At 49.2% G+C, this 18,035-nt stretch overlaps 1 protein-coding gene across 6 annotated transcripts; it reads right to left on the minus strand.

Moving 5' to 3' along the window:
- Positions 1 to 318: 318 nt before the first annotated feature.
- ITGA10 (integrin subunit alpha 10) lies at positions 319 to 18,022 on the minus strand. Of its 6 annotated transcripts, none has more exons than XM_068540655.1 (30): positions 17,533 to 18,022; positions 15,926 to 16,037; positions 15,617 to 15,726; positions 14,927 to 15,018; positions 14,586 to 14,700; positions 13,747 to 13,874; positions 13,428 to 13,576; positions 12,627 to 12,777; positions 12,258 to 12,423; positions 12,046 to 12,119; positions 11,670 to 11,814; positions 11,298 to 11,446; positions 10,933 to 11,076; positions 10,593 to 10,793; positions 10,162 to 10,292; positions 9,261 to 9,427; positions 9,022 to 9,164; positions 8,477 to 8,590; positions 8,195 to 8,280; positions 7,899 to 8,040; positions 7,646 to 7,738; positions 7,418 to 7,494; positions 7,169 to 7,258; positions 6,638 to 6,722; positions 6,354 to 6,467; positions 6,013 to 6,093; positions 5,753 to 5,866; positions 4,317 to 4,412; positions 3,927 to 4,040; positions 319 to 3,629 (listed from the first exon to the last, which is right to left on the minus strand). In XM_068540655.1, the coding sequence occupies exons 1-30, from the start codon at positions 17,810 to 17,812 to the stop codon at positions 3,564 to 3,566; spliced, it is 3,729 nt and encodes a 1,242-aa protein (XP_068396756.1). In that variant the 5' UTR covers positions 17,813 to 18,022; the 3' UTR covers positions 319 to 3,563. The 6 variants fall into 6 exon arrangements, 5 of the variants coding, with proteins under 5 accessions (XP_068396756.1, XP_068396755.1, XP_068396757.1 ...); XM_068540654.1 differs by having other exon boundaries at positions 10,593 to 10,796; XM_068540656.1 differs by lacking the exon at positions 7,169 to 7,258 and having other exon boundaries at positions 10,593 to 10,796.
- Between the last annotated feature and the right edge of the window lie 13 nt (positions 18,023 to 18,035).

Below are 18,035 nucleotides of genomic sequence, written 5' to 3' on the forward strand. Positions count from 1 at the left end.
CGCCCCGCCCCTCCCCGCAGTTCCAGGCTGCGGCTCCACCCCAAGCCCCGCCTCAGCCCCGCCCCCCGGAGCGCAGCCGCAGGAGTCTCCCGGCGTGCACGCCTCTTAGCAGCTGTCGCATTTAACCACTGGTGACGACGATTTGATTATATCCAGAGACGTTTGCCAACTTAGTTACTTCTGCTTCCTCCCACCATTCCGCGGCCAAAAACCCGGACACAAAGAAGGATTTGAAGAGAGCAGTTTGGAAACGGGAGGAGATTGTAGTGCCGAGCAAAGGACTGAACGTGGATGATGCACGACCCACCGCAACGTGGAGAAAGGGAACCAGGCCTAATATCCCAACGCACCTCTACGTTAGAAAAGGGCACAGGGAGAGGAGAGATTTTTTTTTTTATTTTAAGCATTCCCTTCCACAAAAGTACTCACAAAACTGTCTTCACTATTTCCACTGCCCCTTAAATTCAGATTCTCAGCAATTTTGCTTGAACAGTCAGTCTACCCGTCTCTCTTTTCTCCCCCCTTCAGTCAGAGAGAGCACACTCAAATGCATATGAAAGCCTACAGGATAAAGTTCAGAGTTCTTAACGTGGTTTACTAGGCTCTTCAGGAGCTGCACTCTGCCTGTTCAAGTCTCATCTCTCACTACTTTCACAAACAGTCTAATGCTCAGGCTGCTCTAATCTACTACAATTCCCTTCCCGACTGGTGATTAATCCTCCCTGGAATGCCTCCTCTCACACTTGGTGGCCCCTCAAGACTTTTTTTTTTTTTCTGTAAACTTTTAAAATCCCTCCAACCTCACCTAAAAAAGTGTGCCTCTTGTGTGCGACCCATTTCTAATACTGATATGTCATCTAGCAACCAGCTGTCTGTATTTTCCATTATATGTTTACATGTTTGTTTCCCCTACTAGACTGGGCTCTTTGATGGTAGGAGTTGCATTTTATATTATTCAAATTGCCTAGCACATATTAGGTGCTTAATGTCTGATGAGTGAATGAACAAAAGAATGAATAAAGGAACAAAGGAGCAACGATGAGAAGAAAGCAACACCTGTGTGTCTGAGGAGAGTCTGGTGTTTCTACAGTTGCTTCTCAAACTGGCTCTGCTTCAAAGGAAGAAAGAGGTAACAGGCTTTTTGAAGAATAGGTTGGGGTTAGAGAAAGTCCTGTTCTGGTGCTGAGGAATAGAGAAGAGAGGGATCTCTAGGTGGAGAAAAATATTAAGAGTACTTTTTTAAGCATGTGGAGAGAGAATTAGATGAACCAGTCCTCAAGGATATCTATCTCCCTTTGCAGGCTGACTGGGGATAAAGAGGGGAAATCTGTCAACATAACCATGGCCTCAGTCCTTGCCCCAGAAACAAGTGTGCTCCATAAATGTTCATCAAACTATAGCCTATATGAATTGTACTAAGGGCCACGATGGAGCCTCCTGCCACAAAATAACTCACCAGCATGGCACAGAATGGTTGTCCCAGCCTAATAGGCCAGGTAACTATAAAAATAGTTACCATTTATTAAGTACTTACTATATGTTCACTTTATTTGAATCATCTCATTTAGTCCTCACAAGCCTAATAAGTTTAAGGTCAAGAAAGTCAAGACATTGAGAAGTGAAATCTGTTCAAGGTCAAGCAGGATTTAAGTGGTAGAGCTTAGATTTAAACCCAAGTCTGTCTTCATTCTTAACCACTGCTCTACACAGCCTTTTATCTGAGCCTCAGGGTAGTTATGACTTGCCCAAAGCCACTTAGCTCATAAATGGCAGACCTGGGATTTCAGTATAGGCCTATGTGTTTACCAAACCTACACATTTTACACTCTACGCTCACTTAAGTAGGTGAGGATTGCAGGAGGCTAGAGTACATCTCCAGTGGGAGAGTCACAGAAAACATTTCAAATACTTCATAACCTTGCCTTCCAGGGACTCAATTGTATAAGGTCTCAAGGTAAACCGAGACTCCACCTCTCACCATTTGTGAGCAGTCTATATCCCAGGGAACTCAAATAGAGCCAGAAGTCATTTGACACTGAACTTTACTTGTTCTGACCATCTGATATACTGTCTACCCTACTAGGAAACAGAGACAATGCTGTCTGCAAAAGGCCAGAGACATGCCAAAATAAACACTGTGACCAGATCTCAAGAACAACCCTGGAGGACAGAGTTTGTGGCAGCTAGTCAACTGCCCAATCGGGTCCCCTCTCTTCTCAGCTCTAAATGGGTGCTGATTCTTCAAATGGCTGTCAGAGCTGCCCTCTAGAGACCAGTAACTAACTTTGGTGTCCAAAGTCTTGATTACAGAGAACTATATGTTACCCAGTTGTCAATGAGAATCCAATTCTCTTTACTGGCCATGACCAAAAAATGGGAGTCAGGTGGTGGGGTGGTCCAGAGATAGAAACTAACTTGAGAATTTCCAGTAAACATCAAGCAAGGGCTGTCCAACTGATTCTACCAGAGAAGCCCTACAAGGTATGACTGGAGATGCCCCAGAAACATTTCCTAGGAGCTATTTGTGCTACATAAACAGTGCCAAGTGAGTAAGGGCTTGCTTCCCAGAGACCTCTTGCCACCTACTTCAGCTTCTTCCTTAATTCAGACCCCATGGGGTTGCTGCTTCCCAAATCTAGTAAGGTGAAAGGGTTTCCCACCATCAAGCAGTCCTCTCCCTTCTCTCTAGTTTCTATAAGGAGGCTTCAAGGAGGGCTCATGAGTGTGTGAGGCCTGAGAGAGGACTGCCTAGGGTATCCAGTCTTCTCTGTTATTCCAGCTCTAGCCACGTGGGGGCCCCTGGCTCCAGAGAATCGGGCACCCAGCTCTGGCTTTGCTCCCAGGGAAGGCTGGAGAGTTGGGAAACCCTTGCCCAGCAGGCCTGGGGCAGCTCCGTTTCACCAGCACCTGAGGGCGGGCGAGTGCACCACGAAAGTCTCAGGTTTCAGGGGGATGGCAGTTGCCTGTCTAAAGGCTTCTCTGTTCCTTGGAATTGTACAGAATGTCTCTTGTGGCTTTTCCTCCGCCCTCCTTTTTTCCTGTTGACTCTCCCCATCCGGCCCTCTGAATCACCAGACTCCACAGGAAAGCAGCAGATGTTGACTTTACTTCGTTCAAGCCAACGTCAGCTCTCTCCTTTGGAGTGGGGAGAAGGCAGGAAGGTGAGAGGTGGGAAATGGAGGAAGATAACCCTCGTCCTTTCCAAATTGTGAGGGAGGATGTAGAGGGAAACTGAAAGAAGTCAGGGACCTAGGCAAAAAATTCTTGATTCCTGGGGATGGGGAAAAAAGGGCCCTAGACTAAGGCCCCAGTGTTGGCTCTGGAACCAGGATGGTAAGGAGGGAAGCACAGGGTGGGAGTGTAGTGCCAGCCCTTCTCGTCTGAGGTAAGGCCTCATCTCTTGCCAGCAGCATCCTCATGACTCAAAGGTCAAGTCAGGCTGCAGGTCTGGGGAGATAGTCCAGAGGCTGCTTCGTGTCCCATCTGAGCCCCCAAACCTCTGCTGTTATGCAAGTCTTTTGGAGAAGCTGCCAGGGAGGACTTTCTAGGGCTTTATTCTACATTCATTGCTCCAATTTCTCTTCTCTTTTTTCTTCCTCGGGGATTTTCTTACGGGCAAAGAAGCCAAGCTGTAGGGAAAGAGATAAGAGTCATCACCAAATGCCCTGCCTGGGGACCTGGCCAACAGCCCTCAGATGTATCTGAAGTCTTCAATTTTGTTCTGCTTCCAAAACTGAGATTCAAATTTATTTTATTTGGCTTAGTTTAACTCAACCAACATTTCTGGAGGACAGTGAAGGAGATCTGGGCCTGACACCCACAGCCTGCTTAGCTGCCCAGCACAAATCCAGTTCTCCCGGCTATAATCAAGGATTCCTTAATTCATGAGCACCGTGCCCCGTACTCCCCACGACAGAAGTGCTTACCTTCCAAAGGCAGAAGACAAGGAGAGCAAGCAGAAGCAGCCCTCCCAGGACACTGCCAATGAGGATCCACAGGGAGATGAGGACAGGGCGGGACTGAATCACCTCCAGGAGGCTCTGCATAGGAAGGAGAGTTGTTTTTTATTTGCACCCTTTTGCCCAGCTAGCCTCACCCCACATTGTAGCAAAGCCAGCCGCAAAATAGAAGACTAAAAGGAAAGAGACTGAGGTAGGAATGGAGGCAGTGGGACCCCACCATTCTGATTTATCACTTCTGACTCCCTGACTGCTGCCTAACGAAGACACCTCTGTTCTGAAAAAGCTCACAGGTGCCCTTAGGCCACTGCCACCCTTACTAGTTCCACAGCTCTCAGACTCAGTCTCCAGCCCCACCTCACTCCAACGGGAGGCTTCAGTCAGCTGTAGGACACTGCCCTCCTCAGTTCCCAGCTCGAAGGTGCTGACCACTGTCAGAGACTTGAATTTGGCCTGTGAATGGAAAGACATTTAAAGTGAGCCATCATCTGAATTGGGAGATTGGGATTGACTAATATATGTATAAAATGGATAACTAATAAGAACCTGCTGTATAAAAAAATAAACAAAATAAAATTCAAAAATTAAAAAAAAATAAAGTGAGCCATCATCAGGTGATAAGGCTCTCAGAACCCTAATGGCAAAGATGAGGCTGAGGGGCACAACTTCCAGGACGTTCAAAACCAGAAGAAAAGGTTGGAGACCGATGGGGAAAGAAAAGAAGGGTAACAGATGGAAAGCCTATGGCCCTTCATATACTCTGTTTGCTCTACCTGAAATGCATTCAACTCCTCTTTCTTTGGCTAACTCCTACCCTTCCTTTAGATGTCATCCCCTCTGGGAAGTAGGGAAGTGTTTCCTCCTAACCCCCATCACCCTGGATCAGGTTATAATATTCTGTTTACTTCTCTGTCTTTCAAGGGTTGTGTGTTAGTAATTTATGTGTCCCTAGTGCCTAGCACAGTTTCTCAATAAATCTTTGTTAAAAGAATAAATAAATGAATGAAAAAAGGATACCAAAGAGAGAAAGAGAGAACCAGACTTAGGGAAGGATTAACTGTCAGACTTAACTTCCCTGAAAGATGCCTACATCCCAGGGATCTTGTGTAATTCAAAGTATACGGAACATGGGAAAGCACAATATAAACCCCTAGTACTAAACAGCTGTTATAATTAAGAGGTCATTTCCCTTCTCAGGAACTCACACAACTCCTGACTGCCTATCATATTAGGCTCGATTTCATCTTCCCGGCTTTAAAGAACTTTCATAATCTAGATCTCTTTCACTCTACAATATCACTTCCCACTACCCTCCATGCTTACCCTGCATGTAATATCAACTATTTACTCATTCACTTAATAAAAATGTATTAAATCACTACAATGAGTTAGGCATGGTGCTAAATGTTGAGGATATTCTTCTCAGTGTCTACCTAATAGAGGGCTTTTTATATAGCAGGCATTTGATGGGTTGATTGAATTTAGGTATCCTATAAATGTTGGTTGATTATTGATATAACACTAAGAGATGATAAATGGAGGAAAATACAAGAATAGTAACTAGCTTCTAGTGAGTTCATCTCATTATTCATTTAGTCTTTACAACAACCCCATGAAGTAGGTCTTTTCCTCCCCATTTTAGAGATGAAGAGAAAGAAACTTAGAAAAATGAAATAACTTTGTGAGTAGGAGGCAAAGCGCGAACTTGAACACGAGTCTGTCTACCGGAAAAGCCTATGCTACAGTCCCAGATAGGAGCAGCAGGGGAAAGCAGTGGAAAAGGAAAAGTTTACCCTTCGGAAAAATTCATTGTGAACCAGCCTCAGTAGTCCAACAGAGACCTCAGTCCCCTTTGCCAGTCGCCCAAGGTGGCACCTCATGACCTGACACCGGGAATTGCTCCCATTCTATCAGAAGAGAGAGACAGATCAGGACGCTGGGGTGGAAATATCCCCCACTCCCCACTCTACTCTCCAGCCCAAGGCTCCAAACTCTACTGCTGCCCCCTGCATTCCCACTCTGGACACCTTCTTCACCCTCTTGTGACTCATACCAGCCAGCTTGTGTGCTGAAGCTCCTCTGGATGCACAGGGGGCTCTGGGGGCTCAGTCAGGTTCTGCACTGTGCAGCTTGCCTAGAGGAAGATCCAACTTGAGGGACCCTCTTGATGGTGAGAGGCCGGCCACTCCAGGCTGAGCAGGCGCACACCACCCACACTCCTGTAGTTCTTCCCTGGGTGATCCCTTCCTTTCTTCTCAAAGAAGCTACATATGTGAAAGAAAGGCGCCCCCAGGGAGGGAGGAGCCCTGAGAGCAGTGACCCAGGACGCTGGGAGCTGGGTGAGTCCACCAAATCAAGATGGCAGGGTTCCATACGCCCCTAGCCCAGACTCACATTGTTAGTGATGACCTGAGACAGTGACAGGAAGTAATTGCCCCCATGGGCCACAGCTGGAAGGAGGGCTGAGATGATGAGGCCACTGAGCACATAGCAGCCAAGGTTCTGAACCTAAAAGGAGGATTGGAAATGGGAAGAGATGAGAGACAGAGAAAGACCCTTCCTCATCTGTTCCTCTTTACCCTCGATACCACTGAAATCTAAGAGAGACTCCTCCCATCCTTTTCCCAGGAACTCCTCCCCCTCCCTCTGCTTATGCCAAGGCCCCTCCAGCTTCTCACCCTAAGAGTGGTTTTGAATTCAGGGCCAGGGCCCTCTGGGAGGGTCCCATACGGGTGAACCTCATAGCGGTGCAGAGTGGACTCACTGCGTGGACACCAAGTCAGGAAGCACATGGTCACAGCCATGACACAGACACAGGGGCACATGGTCAGCACACAGACATGGATTCAGGGAAGGTAGGGCCAGCACATGGATAAAGAGATGGGGGTACATAGAGAAGATAGAAATGAGACATGACATAGACTTGGTACAAACTTTACGGCCACACCCCATATCCCATCACACCAGCTCCAACCCCCAGGGCCCAGCAAAGCCCTACAACTAGGATGCATAGGTATACCTATACCTAAGAAAGAAAGATAAGATACTTAAGAGAAGCTTCAGCACGAGTGGGATTGAGGGCAAAAAGATAGAGCAGCCCTAAGGGTTTGGTGTTTGGGAACACTGAAGCACATGGAGGGAGAGGGGGGAAACATAAAGAGTATGAGTCTGGGGTCAGAATGGGGTCTCAGTGGGGAGCTGAGCCATACCTAGAGAATAGGAGGTGAGGCTCATACTGGATGTAGGCTGAGGTCTGGGCTGTGTTATCATGAAGCGTGCCATTTCTCTCCAGGCTATTGCTGTAGGGTCAGGGGGAGAGGCTCGCATCCCAGCCCTGTCTCAGACACCCCTCTCTAGAGTAAAGGAGTCACGCTGTTTCCACCCCTGCTCCCACCCACACACCACCACCACCAAGACCCAACAGGAGCGGCCTGGGAGGAAATGCCCATTGTTCTCACCTGGTGGCAGTCAGCCTCACAAGGACCTGGCTCAGGAGGAAGGAGCAGCTAAACTCAAACTCTAGCAGAAAGGTCACCTGGGGGAGAGGGACATGGTAGATTTCTCCTCACGGGACAACTACAGAGGAACAGCAGCCCCTGTGTGCCTCCTTTCCTAAACTCCCAGGCCCCGCAGATTCCAGCCCCTGATCTCTCAGAGGCCCTTTCTCATCCTGGGCCCCAACTCACCTTGGCTCCAGCCTGGAAGACAGGATGCCCCACGCTGCAGAGGCGGGCATGAGGGGAAGGGGCTGCACACTCCACCTTCACTGGGCCGTCCCCCTGAGAGCAGAGGAAGGGGGTTGGAGGCTAAGGTGGGGCTGCAACTGCCCTCCTGCCTGCAGCCTCTAAACCTAGCCTTTCCCTAGGGCCCCTCACAGCCAATACCCCAATCGTCCTCCTCCTTCCCTGACTCCTCCCAAATTCCCTCCCCCAAGGGCACCTGAGGAGTAAAACTGGACAGGTGAAGGTTTCTGGAGAAGCTGAGACTCAGGCTAGTGTTGTAGGCATTTTCCTTCCTGTTCTCCAGAGTTGCTGACACCAGCACTTTCCGCCGACCACCTCGAGCCACGAATGGGTCCTTCCTAGGAGTTGTGGATAAAAGAGAGCCCAGAGTTGAAGGAGCGCCAGAAGCCTCGCTTCTGTCTTCCTGGGCAAGAAACAACCCTCCATCTCCCTTCAAGTCCCTTCTGATCTGTCTCGGGTCACCCCCGTTTGGCCAATTCATGTCCATCCCACCTGGAGCCTCTGATGTCCATATTAGCTCGAAGTACCAGATCTGTGACACATTCATTGTCAGGGCCACAGTCCTTCGAGAAGGGGACCTAGAGGAGAGAAAAGGGGCTGAGGGCTGAGAGGAAGGCGTGGGAGAAAGGAATGGGATTGAGGGAAAAGTGAAAAGAGTGGGTGCCCAAGTTAGATTTCACTGTGATCTCATGTCTCCTCCCTCCCCTTTCTCTTGAATTCACTGAGAAGGGCAGTGTTGGGACCCAGGGCAGGGCAGGGCTTGGCACTTCTGACCAGCTTTCGTATGGAGGTGGGTGAGCCCTCATCCAGCACAGGCCCTGGCTTTGTGGTGTTGTCCAAAGCAAAGGTCACAGTCAAGGCCACTGGCCGGAGGTAATCTGATGTATCCTGAGAGAAACCAGAGTCAAGGATTATGGGGAGCCAGGATTAGGGACACGACCCAGGAATCCTAGCAGAATGTGATAATTATGGCGATCATTTACTGAGCACTTTCTGTGTGCTGGGCACTGTCCTAAGGTTTTATCAGTACTATTACATTTAATTCTAAGACAGCTAACTCCTATTTTGTAGTTGTTATTATTATCCCTCCCTTTTCAGGCAAGGAAACTAAGGTTTGCAGGTTATATGACTTGCCAGAATTCACAGGTGGTAAACGGCAGAGCAGGATTCAAACCCAGATCAGCCTGACTCCACAGTCTGATTTTTCTCACACTCCTGACTCTGGCTTTCTTGCCGATCCAGCAGAAAGTCCTCCCTCTGATCCAGCCTCCTTCTCACTCCCAGGCCCCGATGCAAAGCACTTCCTGCCCCCTCCTCACCAGCACATGGAAGTGCAGCGGCTCACAAGTGATAGTCCCCACACTGAGCCGGAGCCGCCGAGGGGGCAGCCTCTGGCCAGAGCCGTCAAACGCTGCACGGGCCCCAGCTGTCCACTCATCCAGCGATGCTGTGAACCGCACATCTGAATGGGGCAGGCAAGAGTGCAGGTGGAGAGGGGTCCCAAGACCATGGCAGGCAAGGGGTTGAGAGCTGCCTAGCATGCACTCTAGTCACTCACGGAATTGGCGATCCCAGCGGCCGGGAGTGCGGGAGGTCACTTGGAAGCAAAGGGCTGCGGATAGGCATGCTGCCTCCTGGCTGCGTCGCTTGCAGTCCCTCTGAACCACACTGATGGCTGGCGGGGTCACATCCAGTGAAGGGGCCAGGTGGACAATGGGCCGGGAGCTGGGAACAGGGTGGGAAAGATAGTCTAGCAGAGGGAAGAAAGCCCTTTGAGAAAGGCAGTCCCCAGTGTTTGCCTCCCTGAGGTCAAAGGAAAGAATAAGGAGCTAGGGGACACATGTGTCCGCCTCCCCTGAATCTTCTGATGGAAGTAAGATAATAGCTAACATTTTTTAAAAATTAATTTATTTTTATTTTTGGCTGCCTGGGTCTTTGCTGCTGCGTGTGGGCTTTCTCTCTAGCTGCGGCAAGCAGGGGCTACTCTTGGCCTTGGTGCATGGGCTTCTCATTGCGGTGGCCTCTCCTGTTGTGGAGCATGGGCCCTAGGTGTGTGGGTTTCAGCAGTTGTGGTATGCGGGCTCAGTAGTTGTGGCGCACGGGCTTAGTTGCTCCGCGGCATGTGGGATCTTCCCAGACCAGGGCTTGAACCCGTGTCCCCTGCATTGGCAGGCGGATTCTTAACCACTGCACCACCAGGCAAGTCCCAATAGCTAACATTTAATCAGCACTTGCCGTGTTCTAGGCACTGTGTTTAGATCTTTTCACAGATTATCGCGTTTAATCCTCACAACAAACCTCTAAGGCAGGTACTATTATTATTCCCATTTTATAAACTAGGAAATGGAGGCATAGAGTAAGTTGATCAAGAAAGCCAAACGTAAGTTTGTGACTCCAAAGCCCTTGCTTTTAACAGCTATGCCATGCTATCTACTGCTACCTGAGCTGGGGCCGCTCACCTGAGCAGGATGGCTGCCCCTTGGGCACCCACAGCAACATCTACCAGGTCATCTCCATCCAGATCTAACCGGCCATCCACACTTCGGCCAAAGTAGCTGAGGGCCTGTGGCATGGAGACAGCAGCAATCCGCTGAGAGGGAGAAGGGAGAGACTGAGCAGAGACTCACACAACTGGTTTCCCAGGCCTCCCACCTGGCTTTTTCTAATTCTCCCCTCAGGCATGAGGAGGAATGAGAGAAACTTGCCTGTGTTCAGGAGTCCCTAGTACAGCAACATGTTTCCTACCCCACCGCCTCACCTTTTTGACTACTGATAAAAAAGGCACTTGTTCAGTTTGGGTCTCAAGCCCAGGGGAGCAATGATAACCAAAGGGTGCACCTCCCTTCCCCTTCCTCCCACCATGCCCCTGCCTCGTCGGGGCACTCCTGACCTGGGCAGGACGGGGCTTGACTCCACTCTGGGTCCCGTGATAGAGGTACAGTGCTCCACGGTGCCCATCCTCCAGGGGCGCTCCCATAGCCACATCAGCAAAACCATCTTGGTTCAGATCAGGAAGGGCAGCCATGGCAAAGCCAAACCGAGCATCCTGCGGGGGTTCTGGCTGAAGTGTTCCCTGGAGTGTCAGCAAGGACTGCTGGTGGAGGTGAGGAGAAGACAGAAGATGCTGATTTGACAGTCCCGACCTCTCGGCCAGCCCTCAAATGTGTGTGCCTTCCCTCCCTCCCTTTGCCCCCCACAGACAAGTTCTAGGGTATCCCAGCAAGTCTCACCTGGCCCACCAGATACACATAAACACGTCCTGTCTCCTTGTTCTGGGGCCCCAGGAACATGGGGGCAGCCACAAGCAAGACGTCAGTTGTCCCATCCCCATCCGTATCCAATGGGCAGAGCTCACTGCCAAAGTACGAGCCAATCTGGAGAGCGGTGGGTAGTGGTGACCCCAGAGGAAAGGGAAGGCAAGATTATGGACAAGTGGGAAGCACCTGCCAATCTGGTCCTCACATCCCTGACAGACTCTGCCAACCAGAATTCAACACAGACTTTTAAGGTCCCTCTCTTGTCCCTTCACTCTCTTCCCCCATAGCCTGAAGGTCCCTCAGGAGCCAAGGGTCTCACCCTCCCTTGGATGCCCTACCTGCTCCCCCTGGAGGCTCTGGGCGACCCTCACAGCCCCATCTTTCTTAAGCTGGAAGGCGATGACCTTTCCTCGATGTCTAAACCGAGGAGCTCCTGAGAGAAAGAGGCGGCGTCCACCCCGCAAAAGCATGGAGGAAACAGAGTAACCTAGAAGTGGACAAGGAATCGGGGGTGAAAGGGAAAGAAGATGGGGTCAGAGTAGGAGGTTTCCCTAAAGGCACAGAAGGGGGTCCCAAAGGAAGGTAGCACGAGATCAGTGAGAAACCGCATGAGTTAACAGTGAGTACCTTATACCCCCCATCCCACCCCCAACTGAGGAAGCATTTTTCCCCCTCCACCGTCTAATCCTTTGCAGCTCTCTGCTACTCACCCAGGTAGGCTGCATGGTTCTGCAATGCAGGGGGGAACTCATCTTCCAGGGCCGTCCGTGGCGGGAAGAGGCGGCGACCTTCTTCAAGCCATAACACTGAGCCCCCCCAGTCATAAGCCCCTACCATCCCGAAGAGAATCCCATCCTGTAGGGCAGAACCAGATGGGGTCGCTGAAAAGACAGTGGGGAATAAGAAGAAAAAGCTCTCCAGGAGTGAGAGGGTCACTGAGGGCATGCTGGGGTCAGTTGGTGAGGTATGGGAAGGTCAGCATGGACATTGAATAAAGGAGGAATCTAGAAGAGCCCTGGGGTTGAAGCTGTCTGAGTTAGAGGCTGGAAGGAGTCAGATGTTGAGAGGGGTCAGAGTCTGTCCAACCTTTAGCCGATGAGTAGAGAAACCAATCTGAGACATTTCCAGCCCAAAGGAGCTTTCATTTTCTCCGTGGGACCCTTGAGTGTGAGAAAACATCATGAGGCAATATAAGGGAAGACAGTTTCCCCTTTGACCTTCTGAACTTATTCCAGAAGCCCACCTATACCCCAGAACTCCCCCTACCCTGTCCTCTGTTTCTCCAGGGTAATCATTACCCTCAAGGCCAAAAATCCGGTCCCCTAATGCATCCACAATGTCAGTCAGTGCTGCTTCATCTGTGACGTTGAAGAAGAATCTCTCGTCTGGATCACTGGCAATAGCTCTGATTTCCTGCAGGAAAGAGCTGGGGTCTCGCTGCCGCCGGAGGTAGTGACCAAGGACCTGGGGTCAGGAGATAAAGGTGGGGTCTGCTAGCTGTGTGCTGTGAGACGGTAGAGCTGTACAGGACACAGCCAACTAAAGAGAAGAAAGGGAATATGGCTGATGTCTGGGAAGTGGTCAATGCCTGTTTTCCTTAAGTTCCCAGTCCTCAGTGTCACCCTCCCCAATCCCTTCTATCCTTCCAGATCCAGAGCTGTTCTCACCGCAATCCCATAGCGTGTCACTCTTCCAGCTTCACAGGCCTTTAGTGCTGTAGGAAGTTCCTCTCCATCATGTGACTCTCCATCAGTGACAACCACCAGTAGCCTGGCAGCCTCTGGTCGGCCCCCATGGGACTGACTGAATCCTTCTGTGCTGAGAAGAGACAGAAAGGAGTGAGGTGTGATCAGATGTGTGCAGATAGATACACATACACACAGTACTTAACACTGTCAGCAGTTCACCGAGGTCAGGCCTCTTGCCTTTTAGCCCATCTCCCCAACTGTCTAGCGTAGAGACTGGCACACAGTAAGAGCTCAAATGTCTGAATGTCATAGAACATATAGAGCAGCATATCATCAATGTAAGTAAGTATAAAATCCATTCACTCATAGATTCATTCAGCAAATATTGTATTTAGGAGGACAAATATTAAGGGAACGTAGGATAAAGGAGAATGGTCAGGTCAGGGGAGTCTTCCCAGAGATGAGTTTTGTCACGTTTGGAAAATAGGCTAGGACATGAGTGGTGGAAAACCCGAGGGCCAAGAGCAAAGTGGGAGTGGAGGTATAGAGACAGAGAGAATTCTGTCTGCAGAGATAAATAAAGCAGAAACATGTAGAGACATAGATACAGACAATTTGTAGAAATGCAATGAGTGCAATGACAGCCAATTTAGCCTTCCCCCACCTACATTAGTGTGCAAACAAAGATAAGCTGGCAAGACATCTTGGGATTTACACACTGCACTCCAAAGCCTCCCCTAACCCTTCTGGCTTCCCACACCCCCCTTCCCAGTGCCTCACCAGGCCATCATTATTGCTTGAGCAGTCTTTGTTTCTCGTCCCTCCCGCCGGCTCAGGTTCCTTGCTGCTCTCACCACTTCTTCTTTGGTTCGGAAATCTCCCAGGGACCACTCATGTACAGAGCTCTCCCCATACTGTACCAGTCCCACCTGAGAATAAAGTGTGCACTCTAATGGAGTGTGTGTATGGGGGTGGGGGGTGGAGAAGGTATGCGAGGGAGGGGAGACGAGCACCTGGATACTACTGAAGATGCTACCTACACTTATCACCTCTCTCCCTGTCTCTCCCCTTCAAGCCCATCCATGTTGCCTTCTCTTACCTGTATCTGCTCCGGGTCAATAAATAATCTCCCTACTAGTCTTCGCAGGAAGGTCTGAACTTCAGACCAGGGGTAGATGCTGTTGGAGCCATCCAACACAATGACGACATCCATGTATGTGGGGCAGCCTAGGAGGAGGGGTATGGTGATGGGGAACAGAGGGGTAAAGGACATTGGGCATGGGGGCAACAAGGGAAGAGGTCACAGGAGGGCACATTTAATTCAAACATTTATTAGGCACTTCTTACATATAAGGAAGGTAGTGTGCCAGGTCCTGGGTAAATATAAAAATGAATAAAAGAGAAGATGGGCATATATACAATTGACTAAAAAAACAAAGAAGGAATTAAGCGCTAGTAGAAACATAGCACCACTCTATGATGTGAGAGAAAAAAAGAGGGTCAGTTCTGATGGAGGAGAATCAAAGGAGGCAGCGACTGAGAAGATACTGAAGACTGGAGATGTTTGAGGCGAGGAGACTAAACACGAAGGCATTTGGGTGGAGAACACTTTAAACGAAAAGAGATGGAAGTATAAAAATAGATGACACATAGGAGGATGGTGAGGTGAAGGCTATAGCCAAGGTGCAGGATATGAAGGGATATAGTGAGAGTTGAGTTTTTGAAGTTGATTAAATCAGTTCATGGAGTCTTGACGACCTGGTAAAGAGTCTGAATTCTCATCTGTTAGGAAACATGGAGCTTTTGCGGACACGTTAGGTAGCAGTAAGGATAAGCCATGCAGTTCCCCTGTCAAGCATCATACCCTGTGGCCCCATCTTTTTCCCACCCTGCACCCCGTTCTAGGGACTGAGTCCTCAGGCCCTTCTCCTGGCTCACGTTGTACAGTGGGTGCCAGGCTTCCCTGGGGCTGGAACGAAGCATCTACACGGGCACATATCCCAGAACTGAAGACAGATGAGCCACAAGCATGAGACCAGAGAGGGGCACAAGCCTGGGGATGGATAGAGGAAACAGTTACTCCCAGGCTTGGGAGGGCACCCTCAGAACATGCTCTTTGTCAAAAGAGGCATTGAGACCACTCCCCAAGACCCCCCTCCTTGCTTTCTAGGGTTTTTAACTCCTTGACCCCTCCACATAGACCAGTTTCCCTTATCATACTGCCCTTTTCTCTACCACAAACCTTCACAGACCCCGCCACCACCCTTTCCTTAGCTTACCATGAATCCCCCATCACCAACTGTCTCCAGTAGAGACATCCCCAGGTGCATATTCACAGCAGGACGAGATGAATTTCCCAGTGGATAGTCACCTGGTTGGAGTGGAGTGGAAGAGCATGAGATCATGGGGTCACAGATGGGGTGATTGAGTTCAGGATGACTTTGGAAGAGGATGAGAAGAGGCCCGGATCAAGTCAGGAAGAGGAGTACGTGGGATATGGAGGTAAAGAAGTAAGGTGTGATATCACTCATATGTGGAATCTAATTTTTTTTTTAATGTTATCTATGAACTTATTTACAAAACAGAAACAGACTCACAGATTCTGAAAACAAACTTACGGCTACCGAAGGGGAAACGTGGAGGGGGGAGGGATAAATTAGGAGCTTGGGATTAACATACACACACTACTATATATAAAATAGATAATCAACAAGGACCTACTGTATAGCACAGGGAACTCTACTCAGTATTCTATAATAACCTATATGGGAGAAGAATCTGAAAAAGAATGAATATATGTATATGTATAACTGAATCACTTTGCTGTACACCTGAAACTAACACAACATTGTAAATCAACTATGCTCCAAAAAAATTAAAAAAAAAAAAAAAAGTGAGGTGTAAGGGGTCAAAGCTACTAGTGTATCAAGGTTAGGGGTTAGGAGTGGAAGAGTGAGGAGTCTTCTTACCCAAGTGGCCCTTGGCACATGGGGCGTTGTGGGAGCCCCCTACAGGGCAGCGATAAACATCTCCCCTTCGGTCACCTGAAGGCCCATCCCAGGGGGCACCCACCAACATCCTGGGAGGAGGAAATGAATACAAGCATAGTGTAAATATGACACTTGAGATAGGCCAGAGGGAAAGGGCATGGTGACGGCAAGTCTAGAGCCCCAGCCATTTCCAAAGAACCAGATTAGTTTATATTTCCATCTACCTTGCCTCCCCTTTAACAGCTCTATCACAGTCCCAATCCCACGGCCCTCTGGTTTCCTCCTCACCATCGGCGTCCACCCCCAACATGTTGTAAGACACTGTATCCAAATTCAGCCTCCGGTGGCCCTGGAAATAGGCGTGGGTGATGCACGTCCAGGTTAAAGGGAGAGCAGAGACCTGGGGGGCCAGGATCATAAGGTTAGCAGGAATCAGCCAGAGAGCCTAATGAATGCCCACAGGTACAACCAGAGAGAAACCGTGAAGGGAACTTTTTGACCTCAGCCTATCTCCCTTCTTCTTACTCATAAGCTGCCCTGGACTCTGTGAATGTCATGTACTCCAAGCAAGGATGATTTTCTTCCTGTGTTTGGGTCCAGATGTCTAACCTGTGGCCCTCTGCCATGCTGTTGCACAGATGTATTTCCATTCCTATCCCCCAAATTTCATTTACAGACATGTCTGGAAGGGTCAAGTTCCTCTTTTCTACATCATTCCTCCTACACATCCTCCTCTCCAAGCTGTGAGGGTCAAAAGAGGGAGAAGGCCTTTCTGCAGCCCCAGAACAACTATTCCTTACAAATTCTCCCCAAACCCAGGACCACAGGGAAAACAAGAGGTTAGTGAACACTGCATGTCTGGGTCTCTTCTTCTCTTCCTGTCTCTTCTTGACTCCCAGTATCATTGTTACACTCTCTCTTTCTCCAATGTCTAGGTCTCTGGCTGATTCCAGCCCTGGAAACCTCAGTGGTAATTAACTGGGTGGAGCCACTTGCCTGCCTACATACAAGGTTTGCCATACATCCTTTCCAAGGGTCCCATCACTCCCAAAGTTTCTCACGATCCACTTCCTTTCTAATTCATCCCCCCTCCCAACTGCCCCCTGCTTACTTGCATTTCTTCCTTAACTCTCAGCCCACTCTAAAGACCCCCTCTATCATGTTCTTGCTGACTCTTCCCTCCCAACCCCAATCTGTTTAAAATCAGAGCTGGTATTTTAGGAAACGAAGATTACAGGGCACTGATGAGGAAAAATTCCAGGCCTCTTGTCCCTCCCATGGTTCTTTCCCTGTGACTTGTTCCTTCAAGTAACCCCCTCTCAGGCCACCCCACCACCACTTTCACCAATGGCTATAGCTCTGTCTCAAACCATGCTCATTTTCAGAAAAGTGTTTTGTATGTGAGCCTTTTCGCATCCAGGAGACTGGCAAGGCTGTGTGACCAGGAACTGTAGCTCATTGGTTAGATAAAACCAGAGTTCTGACCACACAGTTAGTCAGTTATGTCTCAGGAACCCAGAGACCACCAAGGGCAGGGAGAAGTAGGGAGGGGGATAATAGTAATCAGACTAGCCCTGTGGAAGTTCACATCATGTTTCTTTTTGGTTGCCTCACTCCTCCAGGGCTTAGGACAAAGTTTTATTTAATTGGACACAAATATTACACAAGGCACTGGACAGCTTCAGCCCTTGCCAGGCAGTCATATGTGTGGGCAAAAGAATGAAAACCCATGCGCACATGTACGCGCGCACACACACGCACACACACACACGAAACATAGAATCGGTTAACCTCTTAACCTAACTCCCAAAGAATTTTAACCGTAAAGATGCCAATGCTAAACAATCCATATATCTTCCGTTCCCACCAGAAACCAAGAAGTTAACCTCCCTCACCTGTCAGGAACATCAGGGGCAAGAACAGGTGGGGGATGAGGGGGAACTCCATGTCTGGATGTTGTGTCCGCGTGAGAAGTCCTCTGTGCCTCTGTCCTTCTCCTTCTCTGTTTTCTGTACTTTCCCTCCCATCCTGCCCCCTCCCACTGGCAGCTAAAAATAAAGTTGGAAGGAATGGGAGGAGTAATGGTGGGGAAGTGTGGGGAGCCCCAGACCAAGCAAAGGAGGAATGAGCAATTTTAGTGTATTTCTCTGCCTTGGTGCTGCCCCCTGGAGGCATCAACTCAGTATCCAAAGAGAACGCAATTCTTGACTTTCTGTCCTTTCTTTCTCTTCCCTTTTTTTTCTATCCTTTGTTGTTGCCTAGCAATAATGCTTTCCTCAGGTTTGGAATAGAAGGTAGGAGTGGGAGATAGATTCTTTTTACCTCCTAACCTTATTTATGTCAACCTGGAATATGGAAAATGAAAGAGCTGATAACAGTGATATCATTTCCCCACCTA

The sequence above is a fragment of the Eschrichtius robustus genome, chromosome 3, assembly GCF_028021215.1.
Source record: "Eschrichtius robustus isolate mEscRob2 chromosome 3, mEscRob2.pri, whole genome shotgun sequence".
Classification (NCBI taxonomy): Eukaryota; Metazoa; Chordata; class Mammalia; order Artiodactyla; family Eschrichtiidae; genus Eschrichtius; species Eschrichtius robustus.